This window comes from Pezoporus wallicus, unplaced genomic scaffold (assembly GCF_028554395.1).
Source record: "Pezoporus wallicus isolate ANWC-B61680 ecotype Strahan unplaced genomic scaffold, APGP_CSIRO_Pwel_v1 contig_10187, whole genome shotgun sequence".
Taxonomy (NCBI): Eukaryota; Metazoa; Chordata; class Aves; order Psittaciformes; family Psittacidae; genus Pezoporus; species Pezoporus wallicus.
This window is the reverse complement of record NW_026636878.1, coordinates 115,706-137,829: the sequence shown is the minus strand read 5'-3', so window position 1 is coordinate 137,829 and position 22,124 is coordinate 115,706. Positions and strand designations below refer to the sequence as shown.

The 22,124-nt window shown below is 54.6% G+C and overlaps 2 protein-coding genes across 2 annotated transcripts in view; one reads left to right on the top strand and one right to left on the bottom strand.

Moving 5' to 3' along the window:
- Positions 1-7,939, bottom strand: part of FANCA (FA complementation group A) — a 36,525-nt gene extending 28,586 nt beyond the window's left edge. The window contains exons 1-9 of the mRNA XM_057401971.1: positions 7,867-7,939; positions 7,211-7,320; positions 6,256-6,328; positions 5,357-5,499; positions 4,968-5,063; positions 3,055-3,128; positions 1,563-1,675; positions 758-840; positions 253-286 (exon numbers count right to left, since the gene is read on the bottom strand). Of these exons, the coding sequence (XP_057257954.1) occupies positions 253-286; positions 758-840; positions 1,563-1,675; positions 3,055-3,128; positions 4,968-5,063; positions 5,357-5,499; positions 6,256-6,328; positions 7,211-7,320; positions 7,867-7,906 (766 nt within the window). The 5' untranslated portion in view covers positions 7,907-7,939. The remainder of the gene's footprint in view (positions 1-252; positions 287-757; positions 841-1,562; positions 1,676-3,054; positions 3,129-4,967; positions 5,064-5,356; positions 5,500-6,255; positions 6,329-7,210; positions 7,321-7,866) is intronic.
- Positions 7,940-14,762: 6,823 nt separating this feature from the next.
- Positions 14,763-21,552, top strand: SPIRE2 (spire type actin nucleation factor 2). The gene is made up of 15 exons (XM_057401968.1): positions 14,763-15,016; positions 17,718-17,755; positions 17,884-18,243; positions 18,554-18,634; positions 18,710-18,874; positions 18,973-19,059; positions 19,205-19,328; positions 19,430-19,592; positions 19,690-19,847; positions 19,971-20,104; positions 20,325-20,459; positions 20,531-20,598; positions 20,688-20,715; positions 20,790-20,905; positions 20,986-21,552. The coding sequence occupies exons 1-15, from the start codon at positions 14,806-14,808 to the stop codon at positions 21,191-21,193; spliced, it is 2,076 nt and encodes a 691-aa protein (XP_057257951.1). The 5' UTR covers positions 14,763-14,805; the 3' UTR covers positions 21,194-21,552.
- The last annotated feature ends 572 nt before the right edge of the window (positions 21,553-22,124 follow it).

The window sequence follows — 22,124 nt, the reverse complement described above, 5'->3', positions numbered from 1 at the left end:
TGCTTGATGTTGCAGCTGGGAGCATCAAAATGAACTAGTATAAAAGGCAAGAAATTATCTGCAGCGTCAGGAGACACTCACTTTACAAGAGCAAAGGGAAAAGCAGAGGCACAGAGAATCAATGACATAAATATTATGCAGAGGAAAAGATTCTCAGGCAAAGTATTTCTTCATAGAGACTCAGAACTGAACAAGGAACACAAGTCTAGCAAACAGTGACTGCACAAAGCTACAAATCACAAGAATACTTACATGTCAACATTCTTTGTAAGACAGCATGACAGATCTGTTAAAAATTGACAAATTAAGACCATTTAAAGAGCCACAGTTATATGCAGACAAACTCAACTGACTTGAAGAAATAATTCTATCCCTCTTAATTTAAAGCTTAACTTTTACCTCAACCTGTACTCCAGAACAGATACAACAGACAGAGGGCAAGCAATTCCCATGCTTACCAGCATTCCACTTACCAGCCTTATATTTAAATGAAAAGAAAAACAAAAAGCAAAAGCAATCGAGGTGAAACTGGGGAAGCTTAAAAAGCCCCTTCCATGCCACTTTGGAGAAATTCTCCATTAAAAAAAATGCTCTGTTCTGGTTTCACCATTTCCCCCTCACCCACCTTAGCACATGGACCACCACCCTTCCTTTGTTGCTCTGTGCTCAGATTTCTTTATATTCAGCAAGGCACAGAGGTGCATAATGGAACTACTTTTTCAACAACCATTTGTAAAGAGGTTCATTTTGTCCTTACATTGGGGACCTTCTTGAATTCCAGTTTCATTCCCAGCTCCAAATTTTGCTGAAAGCCATTCTGAAGAAACATGATAGCAAAGTCTGCAAATCAAGAATGAATTAGTGTTTCAGCATCCCCCTTTCATTAAGGGTCCCTTGCTCTTTGGCCTCCTCATCCCACTTTCCCAATAGTGCTAGTGTCTGAAAAGCTTCATTCACTATACAGCAGTTGGCAGCAATCATGTACTTTCTTGGAGTAAAATTACTCCCAGGCAAAAGGACCAAGAACAATGGATGGCAAGGAGCACAGAAACATAAAAGGAATTGCAAAGACTAAAGTAATTCCAGGTTTTATGCTCCCTTGCCACCGCAGAACTCATATGGATTGTGCCTGACCACCTGCAGCAGGTCAAAGATGTAACTGCAACACTTCAGTGAAATTGTGTAGTGATTTTTTGTTTTCTAAACAAAACCACCAAATAAATAATAGAAAATGACAGGGGGCAAAATGGAACTGTTAAATATTTCTGGCCTAAAATATCACTTTGCAGGATTGTTACGTTCTCAGTGCATGATCCCTACACCATACACCTGCAACTACGCTTTCTTGGGATACTATAACTCAAAGGGATATAGAAAAATAAAACCAATTAATTTTTAAGGGGAAAAAATGGCTACATTCTTCACAAATACAAAAATATATTCCCCTCACTGAAATCGAGCACAGTAACACAAAGCTTGGCCTCAGTTTCTACACCTCCAAGCCTTTGACTTGCACAGCCCTCACCATAGGCTGAGCAGACCAGTGCCCAGTTGAGTCTTGCCTGAGAGAACGTGTCCAGGGAGCTCCACGTCCCCAGAGGACTCCACTGCCTGTTCACAGAGGCCACAGAGGCCACTGCAGAGCCACTCCACTGCAGCAGGGGCAGATGGGTTGCTGAGAACAAACAAAAACACATTCAATTTAATCCCTCCTGCTTTTGTGCTTGGGTTGGTTTTTTTTATACCACCACCCTCTTAGAGTCAGGAAAGAGTCATCTGTGTAGAACTCTGCCCTCTGTGTGGCATTTTCTTCTTTTAATTTGGACCAGTAAAAGTTTTATTTGCTTTATAAAAAGATTCCACAACAAACACATCCAAAGGAAAACATACATGTGGAATTGTGTGTTCAATTATTTCCTAGTCTCTGACATTGAAGTGTTTCCATTTAGAAAGTTCTGCTAGACAAAAGACTTTGGTTCCAATGCCAGCCTGGTTTGTGTCAGAAGGCACCTTAAAGCTCATCCAGTCCCAACCTCCTGCCACAGGCAGGGACACCTTCCACTAGAGCAGCTTGCTCCAAGCCCCTGTGTCCAACCTGGCCTTGAACACTGCCAGGGATGGGGCAGCCACAGCTTCTCTGGGCACCCTGTGCCAGCACCTCAGCACTCTCACAGGGGAGAGCTTCTGCTTAAGAGCTCATCTCAGTCTCCCCTGTTCAAGTTTGGACCCATTACCCTGATTTCTAAGATATTTAGATAAAAATGCTTTGGGAAAAAAAAAATAAAAAATTTTTAATCTATTCCTTTGGTTTCCCTAAATCTGAAGTACAGTGGGCACTGAAGGATTTTTTCCAATCCTAGTAAAAGACAAGTAAACCAATCTCAAAACCCCAAAAGATTACTGCAACATTCCTTTGACACCATTAAGAAGACCACCTGAATTTCACAAAGCATAACTGGGTTGTTAGCTCTGTATTGATTAAAAAAAAATAGTAAAACCAAATCAATTCTTAGTATTCTCTGGAGATGAGCTCTGCCAAACCTTACTGAAGTGTACAGGTTTGTGAAGACAAAGGCACACAGCTTCTGCAAAGCTTCTCCTCAAGAGCAGCACTAACTCTTATAGGCTAAGAGAGTTTCCAAAGCTGACCCAGAGGCACAGTCAGATGAACTAAAGGAGCTGTGTTACCAAGTCCAGCACATCACAGTAACCACACACACACACACACACACACACACACACACACACACACACACACACACACACAGAGCCAGTGAAACAAAGCACTAGGTAAAATATCACCCAGGACTCTCACCGAACCATTTCACTTTATCTCTGATTTGCACCCATCAGACAACCACCACACCTTGAACTGACTAATTAACCCAGAGTAACCTCTCAAACCCAGGATAACTTCTTAAATCCTGCTAATCTGATCACTCACCAGCATCTGACTATATTCTTAGTCCAGAATACTCATGACTAATCCCTGATTATATTTCAATAGGCTTTAAGAGATTAAATACATCTGCAAACCCATAAACCTCTGCTCACCTCTCCAGCAGCTGTCCCAGGCCAATGATGTCGCCTCTGTACAGGTGCCACACCGCTTCCAGCACCGGAGGGTCCTAACGAGATGCCACAATTAGGTCATAGTCTGCATTTTGCAGTTAATATTTGTCTAATAGAAATTATATATTAAAAATAAAGTTAAATTCACTTTATTCAAACTATCCAGAACTTACTGAAATTTGAAAATGACAACATAGGAAATACCAGCTGAGGAAAAATTATGTTTGATTTTTCCTTCCTACAAATTTTAAATGTTTTTAGGCTGAAGGTGCTTTACCACTTTAAATTTTCATGGTCAAAGTAATAAATAGATCCATCATTGTTCCTCAGAATAATGCTGATTCTGCATATGCAGAGGAGCAGTGGACACCCCACGAAACTGGTAACACCACTAAGTTTCAAGTCTTGTTAATTCGGATCCAGAAAGAGATTAGAGAACGTCACGTGGTGTAGTAACTGTTTATTAGCCTCTGCAAAGCAAGTCCAATGCTTTCAAATCCATTTCTCAATAGGAGACTATACAAAGAGACACTACAATCATTCGGGCTGAGAGGCTGATGGACAGAGGTAAAATAAACATCACATGGGCTCTAGATAGAAACACTCCCAGACAGAAACAAAGCTTTCACACCTCATGAAGGAAGAGGTACCTGGGAGTTTTGGGCACACAGGCCATTCAGAAGTAAAGGCAAAACCCAGGAGTTTCCTGCAGTGAGTAGCAGCTGCCTCTCAGCATGACCCTGGACTCACCCACATACTTTGCCTTTGACAACCTAATTCTTTACTGTAACAATCTCAATTACACAGCAGCACTTGATCTCCATGTCTACCTGAGAACAAGGAGATCTTGATCAGCCTACAGAACACACAGAATTCTATTTTCAGCCCAGGATGGGATATTTGAGACTGGTGCATGCCTCTTTATCCTGGCAGATCAGCCTCTTCCTTGTTTCCCACCAGAGCAGTGAGCAATCAGAACTGCCCCACTCACAAAACATCCTCAACTCTTCTTAGAGCATCACTTATCTTAAGAAAACAAACCACCCAGATGAAATCAAGACAACACATTTGTAAAGCAACACGACCTGTTATCCCCTATCCTTTTTCTCTCAAGCCATTTTCTCCATGAACTCACTTGGGCTTATCACCAATCCCACATAAATGGAGGGATAAACCAGAATACCACTGAATACTGCTGGCAAAACACATAAAGGACTTTTGGGGCCTTGCCACTGCACAGCCAGCTGGGAGGTTCTGCACTGCTTGGTTAATTGACCCAGATTGCTTAGCCCACACAGCAAACCTATGTGTCAACTGATGAGTACTTCAGTGGTAGCAGCAGGGCAGCAAAGCTAAATAGGGAAGAAAATTATACCACCCACAGTGTCTAACTGCAGTGTCACTTCAGATGAGTTTAATCCCATCACCCATGCTGTAACTTCAGGCACTGAAGTGCCATGCCCTTCCCTAGCTGGTTCCTGGTGAGGACCAGCTGTGCCAAGGACAAATGGAAACAGTTCAACATCTCCTCCTCTACTAAGTCCTCTTCAAAGGAGCAAATCATGCTACAGGGGCAATGAACTTGCTTTAAAATAATAAAAAAACAAAGAAAAAACCCACCATAATTCAGTTCATGCTTTTGAAAGTTCAGAAAGACCACAGTCATCCTCAGGAGGAGTTCATGACTGCAGTCAAGCAGAGCAGGGATGAGCAGTGGCAAGACTGCTCTAGATCACCAAAAAACGTGCCAAGGGAACCTGAACAGAATTTACAGCACTTCACTAGTCCATTTAACAGTTATCCATGACCATCATGGGAGAGATGGGGTGAAAACACACTACCACGTTCCACAGGTGAAGTCTAAATGGTCTGTAACACAGCAACATTTCTCTTACCTTCATTTTCCACATTTCTTGACAGAAGAAAGAGCGAGAGAACACATTGTTCGCCAGCAAATCCTTGACTGATTGAAGCAAGGAAGACAACTTTTTCTGGAAGCACCCCAGAAATGAAGCAGAAATAATTTCCTTTGTAAATAACACAGTCTTAGAAAATCAAATTTGTGGCTTTTCCCTGTTTACTGCTTTCTAAAGGGTTGAATAACTAAGAAAATTCATAGGAAAGGCCCAAAGTTTTCATTTTAAGGCTGAACTGAAGGCAATCTGGCTGACATCAGTAACACCTACATGTTTGGGTGACTTTACCAGAATAGATAAACTAGGTTTAAAGTTAAACCTAACATTACTGTTTTCTTGATAAACTAAATGTAAACCTTTTCCCTTACTCTCTGGTCCAAGTTCAGCAGTGGGACTGTAGAGGGACTTGCAGAAGGCTGGCAGATCCGTTCGATGTTGGTAACCACATTTTTGGCTGCCAGTATTGCTGTGGGCACACCCAACCTTGAGGCCTGTTCCCGCAGAACAGAGACTAGGAAAAAAAACACAAAAGAAAAGAAAAAAAAAACACAACAAACCAGAAAGCTGTCAGTATGGGAGAAAAAAAAGCTTGAAAACGTGACTGTGAAGACAGAAGTCCTAAGTCTTAAACATCTTCCAGCACAGATGTCATTTGTTGCACTGGGCAAGTCACTTTCATTTGCAGGTATCATTCATTTACTGCACATAAAACAGATGCAGAACAACCACAGAGGTGGAACACCCTTGTGAAGCAGATTTCTGTGTTTTAGTCTCATGAGGCTCACAGTAACACTTTCAAATCAAACCATAATACTCCGTGGGGTGCCATCACCAAACAAGTAAGAGACATGTAGAATCATCGTTTAGGTTGGAAAGGACCTTTAAGATCACAGAGTCCAACCATTAACCCATCAGGTTTCTCTTCCAATAGTTTCCCTTCCACAGCAGGTCAGATTGTACCATTTGTTTTGCTTATCAAGATGCATTGTTTGTATCAAATGATAACATTCAAAATACTTGGTCAGTGCTGAATAACATGATTTTATCTGTACCTTTTGTTAACAGAGGCTGTCATGCTTGCAACATGCAGCTCCAACAAAAAAAGGCAAAAAATTACCTGTAAAAATCATGTGGAAAAACAAATAAAAAGCAGCTGGGTGAACAATGAAAAGAAAGTAAAACTGGCATCACATTTAACAGACAAAAATTCATTACATGAAGAAAGCTTTTTTCCACATCTGCCTCCAATAGATACTCTTTCACTCACCTAAAAATGATTCTGATGGTGTTTCCTGGTGCTCTGGGCCATCCTCTCCAGCTGGCTTGACTGAATCTTGCACCTGCAACCCAAAATCCTAACAGTCTTAGATGTCTGTTACACACATTTACATACCTACACTTTCCAAAGCTCTAGCACTCCTGGGGGCTGGTGCAACTGAAGTGAAATTAACACTCCCAAGCTCCCATATGGTTACGGTAAACCAGAGATTTCAAGGCACCTTACAGGAGACATATGTATAGTTATTATCATTTTATGCAAAGAAAAGGATACAGGTCACCCAACACATCAGCAGCAGCACCAGGAACAGAATTTCTATCTTTCAAGTCCCTTCTGTGAAGCCACACTGCCATAAATATTTGGTGAAACACGTCAAAACGTTGGATCCTACCCTAGGTAAATGCTCTTTTTATATAGACAAACGATCTCTAGAGAAAGAAACATCCTTGTGGCTGAACTATGGCAAGTACTGGAGCTGGCTATTGCAGTTACAGAAAAAGCTTTCTCCAGTGGATGAGAAGAGGGTAGAATGTGGCCAACTCAGAATACTGGCTCATGTGTCTGTACAGGCAGATTACACAGGTTTTCGTAAAGACAGTCACATTAGTTGAAAGTAATTGGCAATTCAGAGGAAACCCAAGTCTCTCTTGATTTCCTCCTATTCTGTACTCATAAGAAGCCAGTTCTGACCCCAAGGAAAAGGGTCTGGATTTTTCCTCTCACAAATCCAAACCATGCCTAACCATTTTTAGTCTGTAACAATAAAATACAGAAGAATCAAGGAAAAATAAAATAACAATCTCTGTTTTCTCCTTTCCATGTATCATGAGAACGGTGCTTCCAGGGCATCCACTCTACAGCTGCCCTAGGAAGAACACCTCCAACTGGGATCTCTCACCATCCCCCAGCCTGGCCTCTACACCCCAAACCACCCCACTCCTACCTCCAGGAGGAAGTCATTCAGGTTCTGATGGTGATCCAGAAGGCGCAGTGCTGCTTCCCGAAGCTCTGCTGGGCTTCCAAAGGCACTTTTCCGTTTCCTGGCTCTCCCTGCTGAGAAGTTGGGTTTATTTTATAACCCTAACTTGCTCTGGCAGCCCCCCTGAGGACACCTCCCTCTCTTTGCTGCCATAGCACACACCACTGAGAGGGCAAAGGCAGGCACAGGCTGACTGTCATTATCCAGCAGCATGCCAGGAGCAGCAAGGGGTGTTTGGGTATGGTTCGACGGGCAGCTCTGCAGGCAAAGCCCCACGGCCTTTCACCACGAGCAGCCCATGTCAGGCACTGTCAGCCTGCAAAGGCCCTTGGCACCAAGCATCCACAGCGGTGCCCTGACACCACCACCCTAGTGCAGTACCCGCGTCAGGGCCACCAGGTTTTGGAGCAGGGGTTATGAGCGGAGCAGGGCTGAGAAGGAGCTGAGGTGAGGTGAGGGGCTGCCAGCAGCCCAGAGCACCGCGGAGCCTGGAGAATGAGGGGTGTATGAAGGCAGAGAGGGGACATTCAATCCTCCCTTCCCCTCCGCTGTCCCTGCAGGAGGCACCGGGACAAGACATCCCCCAGCGCGGCACCGGGGCCGCCTCAGCCCGCACCTACCCAGCAGGGCCCGCCACGTCCCGCAGCCAGAGCCCGCCATGACAGCGACACCGCCGCTTCCCGCCAAACAAACCCGCCCGCTCTGCGCCGCCATTGGCTGCCCCCGGCGGAGGCCGCCGCTGGCCATTGGTTGGAAGCGCGGCGTGGACCCGCCCACCCGTCCGCCATGTTGGTAGTGGCGGAGGCGGCGGCTGCCATTTTGGGGAGGGCGGTCGGTGTGGATGGCAGCGGGTAGCTGCTGTGTCAGGCCGTGGGACCACCCCGGCTGAGGGGGAAGACGCTGGTAGAGGGCATGGTCAGAGGGGAATGCTCTCCACAGCGGCTGTTTGTGGCAGTGTGTGTGGTGCAGGGGTAGCTCAGGCTGCAGCCGTGACATGGCGGCCAGGAGAAGGACTTTTCCCTCACAGGCCCTGAGGGGAAGCTGCCTGCTTGTGAGGGGCTTAGCACAGCAGCGACAGACAGGAACCCCCCCCGGGCTGCCCGGTCCAGGCCACGAGGGCTGGGGACATCCTTCCGTGCCTCAGACCACTTTCTGATGCAGCATTCCCAGGACCAGCGCTGTCAGACACAGCATTTCCCTGCTCCTGGGGTGTCCTGGTTATCCTGAGCACAGGACCCGTTGCCCTGTGTGCACACAAGGTGTTTGTTTGTGCCAGGTTCACACAAAAAGGGTGCTGGGTGGTATCCCACAGAGCTAGTACTCCTACCATAATTTCACCTATTTATACAGTTCAGCTCAGGTTAGTAAGTCCTTGTAACCCTCCAACCATTTAACAACTTGACAGTTATTTTTCATGCAGTTACATAATTGATTCCTTACTATGCATACTCAGGAAAAGGTCTTTTAACCCGGGCTTGGGTCTTTTGACTTGAAGGTGTGATTTTTATTATTCTATTGAGAATAGTTCATGTAAAAGACACCCTAATGTTGTGCTGACCATCAAAGCCATGCCTTAACAATGTCCATGTGTTTTCAGGATGTACCATCTGCAATGATAGTTCTTTCTGAGATTCATTAGCCGTTTCTTAACTGCCTATGCATGGCCAAAGCATCCTCCCCAGCTGACAATGCTCTTTGTTAGTCAGTATTGTTCCCAGGTCATCCTGACCTTTTAGGAGGCCCATTATCTGTTCAAGCTTTTCCATAGTGACACAAATACCAGTTGTTTAACTGTGTGTACTTTGAGCAACCTGGTATAGTGGAAGGTGTCCCTGCCTGTGGCAGGGGTTGGAACTGGAAGAGCTTTAAGGTCTCTTCCAAACCCAAACCATTCCGTGATTCTATGATAACATAAGTCCCTTTTTTTTTTTTAACTGTATTTTAGCTATATTCCATTTTTTTTTAGCTAAAGATGCCTACACCTTCCTTGCAGACAGCTTGCGTGGTGAAACAGGCCCCATGTAGTCCTGCTTCCTTGGGAGCAAGGGTGCTGTGTGCTGAGAAGGGGACAAGAGGAGGCTGGAATTCCCAAGGAGACAAATCACCAGCCACATGCAGCCAGGTATTGCTGAAGGCCTTAAGGGCTGCAAAGGGAGCAGCATGGAATTCCCACAGGGATTTTGCCTGGTTACCTCTCCTCTGATCCTTCCTGAAGGTGAAGCGTTGCTGGCTGGCTGCCGTTAGCATGCCCTGCAGAGTGCTGGGAGCATGAAGTGGTAAGTTGTTTGGAGAAGGATGGCAGGGTATGGGCAGGTGAACAACCCCAGGGTGCTCCCTGTTGCTGCTGTTTGCAGAAGTTGGAGTTGTTGTGCTGGCATTGGCCGTGGGATGGTTTTATTGCAGTGCTGGCCTCAGGAGCACATGAGTCAGCAGCACTCACTGCCGGGAGCCAGAGAAATCCCTTCCTGGAGAAAACCCTTCCCAGCAGTGCTGGCGAGAGACTCTGGGTCCTGCCGCCATGCCAGGGAAGCTGCTGGAAGTCACCACAGCACCGAATTGTGGCTTGGAGACCACAAGTGAAACCCTTTCCAGAATCACGTTTCTGAATCGCTTTAAGCCCCCAATGCCACCCTCAAGCTTGTGGTAGCCCAGGTTTTGGAGGGGCACATCAAAAGAAGGAGCGTTTGTTTCCTCTGCAGCCAGTGGCTCAGTGAGCTCTGGTGCTCGCTGGAGAGCTCTGAGCTGGCAAAGCAAACCAAACCCTGCTCCACAGCAACCCTGTGGTTGGGGGCACATATGCTGAAAGCAGGTGACCTGTGCAGAGGCATGGAGATGAGGTGGTAGCAGCTGAAGGAGCAGGGCTGTGGGACCTGGCACCTCTGTGTTGTCCCTGGGAAAGCACAGCCAGGGGAAGCAAACTCCAAGGGGCGAGGGAGTACTTGGGGGTCAATAAGAGGGAATTGAGGAGAGCAGACGGAGGTTAGAGCCAGTAATTAACTTGATTAAGAAGCCGGAAAGAGGACTCATCTACAATGGAATTAAATATTTGCATCAGGAAGGGAAGGGAAGAATTTGCCTGTGAACATCCTGGAGATAAGCAGGGAAGGAGAAAAGGAATTACTCAGCAAGGTACAAACAGAGAGTGTAGGATGGGACAGGGAGGGGAAGCTGCTTGTCCCTGAGCTCTACGGTCAGCACTGTGCAGTTCAGGGGTCTCAGGTGAGCTCCCACCTCCAGGACATGTCCCAGGAACTTGGGGGGCTTATGGCACTGGGATGTCTCCTGCCCTGTCTTCCCCAAGCACCCCGGCTCACTGTGGAGAGCCCGGTAGCAGAGCCATTGCCTACAGAGGGAATGGAACAGAAAAGGTCTCTCTTATTACTACTGCTGGAGGTCTCTCTGGCCTCACTGTTACACTGCTGTGCCAAGAGCTGTGCTCACTTTTAATCCTTCACTTTGTTATCTGTGAGGTACACTGAGTTAATGCAGTCTGCACAGAGAATTGGTTTTAATTAAAATATTAATGAAGGAGACTCAAGAAAGGAAAAGAAGCTTTAACAAACTCTGTGATTTCATCTGTCTGCCTCTTCAGCCTGCTGTGGTGCGTCACTCTCCTCCTGCAGCAGTGCAGATCTGGCAGAGCCCAGTGGTGCTGGGCAGAAGGACTAGCTGTGAGAGCAGGGTCCAGCTCAAACCAGGGCATTTGTGCTTTTGCAAAGGGGTCCCCCAGCATGGCTCACCCTGGCAGGGCGTCAGGCCTGGACCTGGGGCTTCTGGGGTACTCCAGTTGTTTATTCATGCAGAGAATAAGGGGACTGAGGAGTTCTTCCAGTGTCTGTGCCCTGGGAGCCTAGTGCCTCCTTGGCAGACAGCAATGTTGCAGACCCACTTCTGCCCCAGAGCGGGGTGGAGGGCAGCAGTAGGGAATGCATCAGGAGTTCTCAGTCTCAGAAAAGGGGCTCAAATGACTCGGAGTTGGCTGGGGTGTTTCAAGGAACCAGAAGGTCTTGGAGCAGCGAGTGCTGCTGGGCACAGTCAGGGACTTGTCTCTGGTTTAACCAAAGAAGAAAAAATGGGGTGAAACCACCACCATGATGGTCAAACCAATGAGAAATGCTCTGAGGGGATGTGGAGAGGTGCAGCTGAGAGCTCAGCATTGCTGTCCAGAGCCAGGGGCAGCACGTCAGACAGACACACTAGGAAGCTCCTCATGCTCCGGCCACATCTGAGGCCAGCATGCAGCAAGAGCAATCTGCCTTGTCAAACCCCCCTCTTCATGGCCCTCAGTTTATTGCAGCATCTAAGGGACATGGGGTAGGTGCATCCCACCCCACGAGTGCTCTCCGTGCTTATCTCAGGTTCCTGTGGCTTTTTAGGGAAATTGTTTTGCATGTAACAGATGAAACCCATGTGAATGCATTACTCACAAACAAACAAAGCATGCAGCACGCAGCCCTGCTGCAGGCTGGTGGGGAAGGCTCTGCCCTCTGTCCCAACTCTGTGGCTGTCTCGCTGCAACATGTCCTGATTCAGTGCCAGCGGTGTCGGGGAGCTGGGAAGTCTAACCCACCTGTACTGCTCTGCAACCATTCCCAACCTGGTAATTTTTTTTTCCACATTTCTTTAATTTTTAATTGTATTTCCCCTGTGCACATACACACTTGGCTTTTTGTTTCGATTTTTTCCAAGACAGTAGCCTTTAATTACAACTTGATTTCATATTAATTACAGTTTTACCCAAAGCAAAAGGCTTTGTGCTTTGTAATTCAAATGCATTCCCCATTACTTCTGCAGGTTGGGTTATCGCCTCCTTCAAATGCCGCACATCCTCCCTGCTCCTGTTGCTGACGGTGCCGCCCTGGCTGTGTCCGCAGGGGGTGCGGGAAAGTCAGCAGCCGGCTCAGCACGGTGCAGATCTGTGGTGGGCAGCAGAAGCAGCTTTCCTCCCTCTAAAGGTGCTTCCCAAGCAGGCTTCGAAGCCAGATGATTACAGGGTAAATGTTGCATTCAAATCTCCCTTGTTGGTGTGGAAAGCCAGAGCCAGACCAGCATCGCAGCCAAGAGCTGCTCCATGTGCAACGTGCGGATCTAGCTGAGGCTGAGGCCAGCACTGGGCCCCTGACCCCTGCAATGTGTTCTTACCCCAGTGATGGTGTGCTTGAGCAATCCCAGAGATGCATGGCCAGTTTGGATCAGGTGTATCCCTCCTCCCCCTTCCCAAACCCCAAAACACCACACAGGGCTCCATTTCCCAGCTGTCCAACCCTGTTCTCCCATTCTCTTCCCCAAAGATGGAGCTGACAGTGCTCAGGTTCTCTGGGAAGAGCACTGGAGGGCATTTCCCTTCCTTGGTGTTGCAGGGACTGACTCTTTGCTGGAGGACTCCATCCCCAGGGCAGCTTTTCAGCCGTGTGGGAAAGCTGGCACTCATGTGTCAGCTCTGTCCCTCTCCCAGCCATGCCAGCAAGGCTCTGGTGTTCATGCTCATGGATTAATGTAGCTGAGACAGGGTTTTATGCTCCTTCCATCATGGAAATGGGAAGCTCATCATCACAAGAACTTTAATTTGCTCTGTCTGACCTTTCAGCTCCCATTTTATCTGTGCCTGCCCACCAGGCACGTAGGCTTTGTTGGACAGCCACTGGGAACTCAGGTGCTGGGGGTAAGCCATGCCCCATGGCTATCTCTGTGTCATGGCCACCACATCCCTTATGGTGGGGTGTTCACCAGTGGTGCCCTACACGTCACGCCCAGCACTCATCCTGTCATGTGCTCAGCAGCCCATGCCCTGGGGGTACCCACATCCTGCACCCTGTGCCCTGGGAGCACCCATGTCTTATGCCCTGCATCCCATGCCCCAGGGGCACCCATGTCCTGCACCTGAACCCCATCATATGCCCTGCACCCTGGGGGCACCCACGTTCTGAACCTTGTACCCAGTCCTGCACCCTGCAACCCATTACACGCACTACACTAGACACCCTGCACCCCGATTCTCCATCCTGGAAGCTTGGGCAGCTTGTACCGAGTTGCACTGTATCGTACTGAGCCTTACCATGTTGTACTGTGCTGTACTGAGCCTTACCGTGCCATACCAAGGCTTACTGTGCTGTACTGAGCTGGACTGAACTTTACCATGCTGTAGCAAGCTGTACTGAGCCTTACCATACCCTACCAAGCCATACCGAGCTGTACTGACCCTTATTGTGCCATCCCAAGCCATACCATGCAGCACGGAGCTGCACGAGCCCTGTACCGAGTTGCACTGTCCTGTACCAAGCCGCACTGTGCTGTAACAAGCTGTACCGAGCAGCACCGTGCCATACCAAGCTGTACCGACCCGCACCGTGCTGCACCGAGCTGTACCGACCCACACCGTGCTATACCAAGCTGTACTGACCCACACTGCTATGCCAAGCTGTACCAACCCGCACCGTGCTATATGAAGCTGTACTGACCTGCACCGTGCCGCACCAATCTGTACGAACCCGCACCGTGCTGCACCAAGCTGTACCGACCCACACCGTGCTATACCAAGCTGTACCGACCCACACTGTGCTGCACCAAGCTGTACCGACCCACACCATGCTATACCAAGCTGTACTGACCCGCACTGCTATACCAAGCTGTACCAACCCGCACCGTGCCATACCAAGCTGTACTGACCTGCACCGTGCCGCACCAAGCTGTACCAAGCTGCACCATGCTATACCAAGCTGTATTGACCTGCACCGTGCCATATCAAGCTGTACCGACCCACACCATGCCGTACCAATCTGTACCGACCCGCACCGTGCTGTACCAAGCTGTACCAACCCGCACCGTGCCATACCAAGCTGTACCGACCCACACCGTGCCGTACCAATCTGTACCGACCCGCACCGTGCCGTACCAATCTGTACCGACCCACACCATGCCGTACCAATCTGTTCCGACCCGCACCGTGCCGTACCAAGCTGTACCAACCCGCACCGTGCCGTACCAAGCTGTGCCGACCCGCACCGTGCCGTACCAATCTGTACCGACCCGCACCGTGCCGTACCAAGCTGTACCGACCCGCACCGTGCCGTACCAAGCTGTACCGACCCGCACCGTGCCGTACCAATCTGTACCGACCCGCACTGTGCCGTACCAATCTGTACCGACCCGCACCGTGCAGTACCAAGCTGTGCCGACCCACACCGTGCCGTACCAATCTGTACCGACCCACACCGTGCCGTACCAATCTGTGCCGACCCGCACCGTGCCGTACCAAGCTGTGCCGACCCGCACCGTGCCGTACCAAGCTGTGCCGACCCGCACCGTGCCGTACCAAGCTGTGCCGACCCGCACTGTTTCTCCCGGAGCGGCCGTCGGCGGCGGGCGTTGCCGCAGGCGGGGCCGAGCCTCGGTCGCTGGGGGCGGTCCTCTCCGCCGCCAACCTCTCCGCTCGTCTCCGCTCCGCCGCGCCCCCCCCCCCCCCCATCCCCGCGCCCGCCCCTCCCGGGGCCCCGCCCGCCCGTGCGGCGGTGGCGGCGGCGGCAGCAGCGGCGGCGGCGGCGGCGCGCGGGGATGGGGCCATGGCGCGCGCGGGCGGCGGGGCACCGCGGGAGCTGTCCCTGGAGGAGGTGCTGAAGTGCTACGAGCAGCCGCTGAACGAGGAGCAGGCCTGGGCGCTCTGCTTCCAGAGCTGCCGCGCCGCCGCCGCCGCTCCCCCCGCCGCGCCGCTCCGCACCGCCGACATCCGCCTCCAAGGAGACGGCTCCGTCGTCCTTCCCGCGCCGCCGCCCGGTGAGCAGAGCGACCGCCGCAACGCGGGGTGGGGCTACCGGCACTTACCGGCACCGGCAGGGGGTGCTGTACCGCGCCGACAGCGCCGGGGAGAAGCGGGGTACCGGCGGGAAGGGGGGGGGGGACACCCACAGCGGCTCCCCGAGGCGGGAGGGAGCGGTACCGGTGGAGGAGAACCGGTACCGGCAGCGGGGGAACGACGGGGGAAGCGGCACCGGCAAGGAGGGGGGCAGCAGGCACCGGCGGCACCGGCAACAGGGAACCGGTGCGTGTCTGGGGCACCGGCTGCCGGGGTGCAGCGCCGGAGAGACTGGAAGGCACCGGGGAGCCGGAAGACGGCACTGGCAGGGACGGGGGTGAAGCCCCAGCCCCAGTCAGGCAATGGGGACCGACATCTGCACCGGCGCTGGTACTGCGGGTATGGGTGCGGGTGGTGGCCGGTGACTCGGCGGTGTCATCGGCACTAGCACCGGCACCGGCAGGGCCCGTCTGGGTGAGCCGGTGAGGCAGGACCCGGAGCGTGGGATGCACAGGGTGCCCATGGGTGCAGGGCTCACCGGGCCAGACCCGCCGTGGGGCTGCAGGACGCCGAGCCAGGGTAGGCAGGACACATGGCAAGGACAGACCCGGGGACACACACCTACACACACACCTGTACACAGCACACCCACCGCGCACGCCTGAACACTCGGAGCCCGCAGGGGACCCGGTCCTCAGCTCAGTGTGTCACCGCGGGGCTCCCCCCCGGCCCTCGCCCTCTCCCGGCGACCCGGGAGCAGCCTCGTGGGGCAGCACCAGCACCGTCCCTGACCTTCGGACCCACGGCCTTGCCCTCTCTGCTGGCGGTTGGTGCTGCTGGGCAGGGCTGTGGTGGTTACAGGCTGTAATTAAGCTCGGCCGGCTGCCAGCAGCGATGCCGGGTGCTCAGTGCAGCGAGGGCACCCCTGCGCCTAATGACAGAGTGCGGCACACGGCTTCAGGTGTCTCGCCCCGCGGGGAGGCTGTTGTGCCCAGTGACGGTGTCCGGTGCTCAGCGCTGCCGGACGCTGCGGGGCTTCCTGGGGGCTCATGGACAGGCAGGGATGCTGCGGTGTCACTGCTTGTCCTTGCCCATGGCCGGGCAGGGGATGCTCCTGGCGGCAGGAAGATGAGTGTGGAGTTGGGAGATGGGGAGCAGGACAGGGGCAGTCCATAGAGGCCTGGGTGTGTGGGGCAGCTCCATGCTCAGGGCAGGGCCACACACAGGTATGGTATGTGCCCGTGGTGGCTGGGCATGGTGTGGTCACACCAGCTCCACCAGTTGCACATGGCTCTCTGAGCCACCAAGCCAGCGCCACTGTGCCAGCCCTGCTCCCAAGTCCCTCCCATGGCAACAGAGCCATCTCCCCAGGAACCGCGTGTACCCCTCACAACAAAGCCCAGAGCTGGAAGGTCTCTGGATGCCTCCCAGTACCACTGCTTGTGGTGTCACTTGCCTGGCCCATGGCTCAGCACCTCCACCTGAGCACAGGGCTGGATCTGGTCTGGGTAAACCAGCAGCACCTGCTTAAGCCGATCCAACTGTCCACCCCATAGGAACTCCCTGCCCAAGCAGCTGGAGGGAGCTCAGCCCATCAGCATGGCACTCAACATGTTTGCTGAGCCATGGCAAGCAGGAGGGGACTCCAGCCAGGCTCTGGGTCCAGATATCAGTGTCCCAGGGGATGTACTGCTGCATCCTCCCTCAGCCAGGGCAGAACATCCCAGCGTTGGCACAGCAGCAGGAGCCAGGCACGGCCATGGAGCACAGGGGTGATGTTAGGCTCATGTGTGGCCCCATGGTGGAGCTGGACCCTGTGCCTACACTGTTCCAACTGCCCTTCCCAAGCAGCACCCGGCCTGGCTGGCACACGGCCGGCACATCCTCACAGCTGCCGCTTGCTGCCGCATTGATGAGCTAAATGGAGAGCTAATGGCCATCGCTCCCCTGGGCCGGGGAAGCAGCTCTGCTGCTGCTGTTGGGAAAGCAGAGCCAGGGGCCCTGGGGCACGGACCTCGGGGACGCTGCAAAAGCCAGTCCTGCTCCTCTTCCCATGGCCACGGCTGCTGGGAGGATGTGAGCTGCCCACAAGCTGGGCTTGTGCATGTGTGGGCACAGAGCTCTGTGAGTCTGTGCATGATGCTCCAGCACTGCTGGCTCTGCAGTGGAGAGCAGCGTTGTTTATTGGGCACAGGCTGTCACTGCATCCCACACTGGGCACAAGGGCCATGTCCTGTCTGTGATCTGCATCCCTGCCTGATGGTGCCCACACTGCTGGTGCCCGCAGCCCAGAGGAGTGCAGGGGGCGTTTCTGTGTGAGTGCATAGCTCTCAGCTCTCTCCAGCCCCAGGAATGAGGGTTAAGGGGGTGACTCTGCCCCTACCATGTGCCTCCTGGGTTCGGCCAGAGGCAGCAGGGCCAAGTGGCTGGTGCCTGTTTGGGCTCAGCACACAGGTCCCCATTGTCCTGTGGAGCTGTGTGCTGAGACCAGGTCAGGATGGGACAAACTGAGGATGCAAGTCCCAGCTTGGGGCAGCAGTTGATGGTGCTGGGACCCACTCAGGGTAGTCCCACAGTACCCTGTGCCTGGGGCTCGGTGGGTGCAGCATCCCTGGGGTGTGGGACAGGGGGTAATGGTGATGGGGCTGCAGGTACCAGTGGTGACTCTCTTCCTCCCCACAGAGCTGCCCCTGCTGCTTACACCCTCTGCTGAAGCCCAGGTATGTGGTTCTGGACATGGGGTGCAGCAGGGGGGTGAGACCCAGCACCAATGGCTAGGGGGGCAGCTGGTGCTGGTCGTGTGTGCTGAGGGGCTCCCCACGGTGCAGCCAGTGCTGTCTCCCCTCAGATGGTGCAGTCGTTGGGCTTCGCCATCTACCGTGCACTGGACTGGGGGCTGGACGAGAACGAGGAGCGTGAGCTGAGCCCGCGGCTGGAGCAGCTCATCGACCTGATGACCAACAGCGACTCGGAGGACAGCGGCTGCGGCACAGCCGACGAGGGCTATGGGGGGCAGGAGGAGGAGGAGGAGGGGGGCGAAGGGCCGCTGCGCGCCGTGCGCACCTTCGGGCAGGCCATGCGGTGCTGTGCCGCGCGCCTGGGTGACCCCGCTGAGGCGCAGGCACACTACCAGGCTGTCTGCCGCGCTCTCTTTGCCGAGACCGTGGAGCTGAAAGCCTTCCTCGCCAAGATCCGCGATGCCAAGGAGGTGAGTGTGGGTGCCCACCGGCATGGCCAGCCCCACTGCCTGGCCAGGAAACCATCCATAGGCCCAAATCACTGGGGTGAGCACGGCACAGCCCTCTGCCCACCCTGACCATTTGGCAGTACACTCTCTCCCAAGGCACTGTGCTGTGGCACTGCCAGCTCCAACCTGCCATGGTGGGTGCTGGCAGGGCTGGATTGTAGCAGGGATTGTGGTGCTTAGGGGTGCACATGAGTGCTACGGCCCTGTGGCATGGTCCTGGCTGGACCCTTGGTGCCACCAGGGCAAGTGATGATGTCTTGTGTGGTGGCAGATGCTGCAGAAGCTGAAGGAGGACGAGGAAGCGGAGGAACGGCCGGTGGCAGAGCTGGGCAGCCTGCGCAACACCGACTGGGTACGGCGGTGTGGCTGGGCGCCGGGGCTGTGCCAGGACTGTGCTGGGGCTTACACCGTGTCCAAACCCCCCCAGGCCCGGCTGTGGGTACAGCTGATGCGGGAGCTGCGGCACGGTGTGAAGCTGAAGAAGGTGCAGGAGAAGCAGTTCAACCCCCTGCCCACCGAGTACCAGCTCACCCCCTTTGAGATGCTCATGCAGGACATCCGTGCCCGCAACTACAAGCTTCGCAAGGTCATGGTGAGTGTGGCCAGGCTGGCCCGTGTCAGTTCCCTGTCCTGTCACTGTGCTGGCCTTGGCACTGACACTGCCCATGGCCCCTCTGCCCTCTCTCCCAGGTGGATGGAGACATCCCTCCCCGGGTGAAGAAGGATGCCCATGAGCTCATCCTTGACTTCATCCGCTCCCGGCCCCCACTAAAGCAGGTGAGTGCCAACACCAGGACACCTCCGTGGCATGGCAGTGCCTGGCCTGGGGTTGGTGGGTCTCATGGGTGCCATCCTCACCCTGAGTGCAGGTCAGCACCCAAGCTGCAGCCACTGCTTGAGGTCCTATCTCTGTGTCCCGCAGGCGTCAGAGCGTCGGCTGCGACCGCTGCCCCAGAAGCAGAGGACACTCCACGAGAAGATCCTGGAGGAGATCAGGCAGGAGAGGAAGCTTCGGCCTGTGGAGATGCCATACCGTGGACAGAAAGGTGCCAGAACTACTCCCCCTGCCATATGGGGCTGCCAGTGATGTGCCCACCACCAGGGCAGGTCCCTGTTCTTCTGTGACTGAGCTCCATCCCCATCACAGGCTACAGCTCCCTCCCCTGCATCCCTCATGCCTGCTCGGGCCGCCTGGCCTCCAGCTCCTGCCTCGAGCTGTCCCGGTGCCCAGTGAGTGCCACGCCGGTGTGCCCACGGCCCCGTGTCCTGCTCAAGGCACCCACCCTGGCCGAGATGGAGGAGATGAACATCTCCGAGGCAAGAGAGGAGACCTGACAGGAGGATGGAGGTCGGGGGGACACAGGAGGTTCTGAGGGGACAAGGGGTTCCCCAGGGTGATGTGGTGACCTTGCAGGAGGAGGACTCTCCAGGCACAGAGGTGCCGCTGAAGCGGGACCGCTCCTTCTCAGAGCATGACCTGGCACAGCTGCAGAGCCAGATGGGGGTTGGCCAGGCTGCACCCCAAGAGCCAGAGCCGCTGCAGCCCGAGCCCCGGCCCCGCTCAGGTACCCACCAGGGGTCCCCCAGCACCACACCAGCCCCATCCCCAGGGTGGCCATGGGTGCCCTGTGGCAGAGGTGGCACTGGGCAGTGTGGCAGTGCTATGACGTTCCCATCTCTCCCCACAGGCTCTGTCCCCGCTAGCTGCCACCCACTGCCGGACAGCTCAGCACCACCCCGGACTGCCCTCGGTGCCGTGGAGGAGAGGCCAGAGGATGGATCCAGTACTGCTCCTAGCACCAGCTCCAAGCACCTCTGGCTGGTGAGTGCTGGTGTGGGGCTGGGACACTGTGCGAGCATGACTATGGGTCCACAGCAGCCCAGCATGAAGGCACAGGGTGGTTCATGGGATCTGCATCTAGAAGCACACTATGACCTGTGCCTATGCTGGGATGCTCTGCCCATGGCACAGGGATGCTCCAGGCCATGCCCTGGGCCACGGCCTTGCAGCAGACCAGGCTGACATTCCCCCTCACCCGCAGGAGTTCAGCCACCCCGTGGAGAGCCTGGCCCTCACCGTGGAGGAGATGATCAACGTGCGCAGGGTGCTGGTCAAGGCTGAGATGGAGAAGTTCCTGCAGAGCAAGGAGCTGTACAGCAGTCTGCGGAAGGGGAAGGTGGGACCTGGGGCTGGAGGGGCTGAGTGCTGCCCGCCCGGCCCCCGGCTCTCACCCTGCTTTGCCCACAGGTCTGCTGCTGCTGTAGGACCAAGTTCCCCCTCTTCTCCTGGCCTGCAGCATGCCTCTTCTGCAAGCGGTAAGCACCACACCACGCCATGGGGCTGGGAGCGTGCCAGGAGGGTGCCTGTCACGGCCCCACTCACCGACCTCTTTCTGTGTCCCCAGCTCTGTCTGCAGCTCCTGCAGCCTGAAGGTAAGGATGCCACCATGTCCCTGTCCTGCCCCTACCCCATCCCCATCCCACCCTGACCCCTACACACCCGGCAGATGAAGATGCCCTCCAAGAAGCTGGCTCATATCCCCGTCTACGCGCTGGGCTTTGAGAGCCTCCCAGGCTCGCTGCTGGCCAAAGCCCTGCCGCTGCGGAGGAGAGAGACCTTCCAGTGAGTCCTGCAGCCCTAAGCCTTCCTCCCCTCTCCTCCTCCACCTCGGGCTGTGGCTGACCATGTGCCCTGTTCCACAGCTCCCTCTCGGGCACGTGCTGGCGCCGGGTGGAAGAGGAATTCCCCCACATCTATGCCCAGGGCTCGGTCCTGCGCGACGTCTGCAGTGACTGCGCTGGCTTCGTCACCGACGTCATCTGCTCCAGCCGCCGCAGCGTGGCTGTCCTCAACGCCGCACCACGCCGCGCCAAGGCTCGCTCCCTCTACTGTGACTCCTGGCACAAGTGAGGGGCGCAGATCCCACTGGCGGCCACCCAGATGTACATATATACATAGGACATATACGTACAGCCTCTATATTTATATACCTTATGGACCAGGGGGAGGCGAGGCACAGTGACATGATAGCCGCCTGCTGTCCCCCCTGTCCTCTCATATCCCCGCCACCGGCAGGACGCTGCAATGGCTACTGTGGGGATAGGTCCTGCCGCGGGGCACCCTCCATTGCCCATTACCCTCAACATCCACCTCCCCCCATCCCTGCTTCTGTGCCAAGCCCTGGCTGTGCCGGGGCAGCCAGTGCCGGGGGGCTGGCACGGATGCTCTGTATGTGCCCACCCCGGCTAATAAACCTGCTAGGCTGCCCCCGGGGCTGCGTGGCTGGTCCTAACTCGGGTCCTGGGTGGGTGAAGAAGCTGGGGTGGGGCGTGCTGGGTGTCCCACGCCACCGTGGACTGCTTGATCACGTGTATCCACCCCGGCCATCCTCCCTTTACCTGTCCCAGGCTGTGCCCCACTCGTGATCCCATGAGAACATCCCTGCTGCCCCATTCCCATGCCCTGAAACTGGCCCCCTGCCCCCTGTGTTCCCGGGACACCCCCGCCTGCCCCTGTGCCCCCTGTGTGCCCGGGACACCCCAGCCTGCCCCCCGTGCCCCCTATGTGCTGAGGACACCCCAGCCTGCCCCCTGTGTGGCCGGGACACCCCCGCCTGCCCCCCGTGTGCCCGGGACACCCCAGCCTGGCCCCCGTGCCCCCTGCGCCCCCCAGAGCCTGCCCTGGGGTCGCCCCCACGCCCCCAGGCTGCGACCCCGCCACGACCCCGCCGGGGACCCGTGGGCATGCGCACATTGCCACGCCCCCAGCCCGCGGCACATTTCTCGCGGTGCGCCTGCGCGGGGCGGGAGGGGGCGTGCCGGCGGCGGAGCGCGCACGTGCA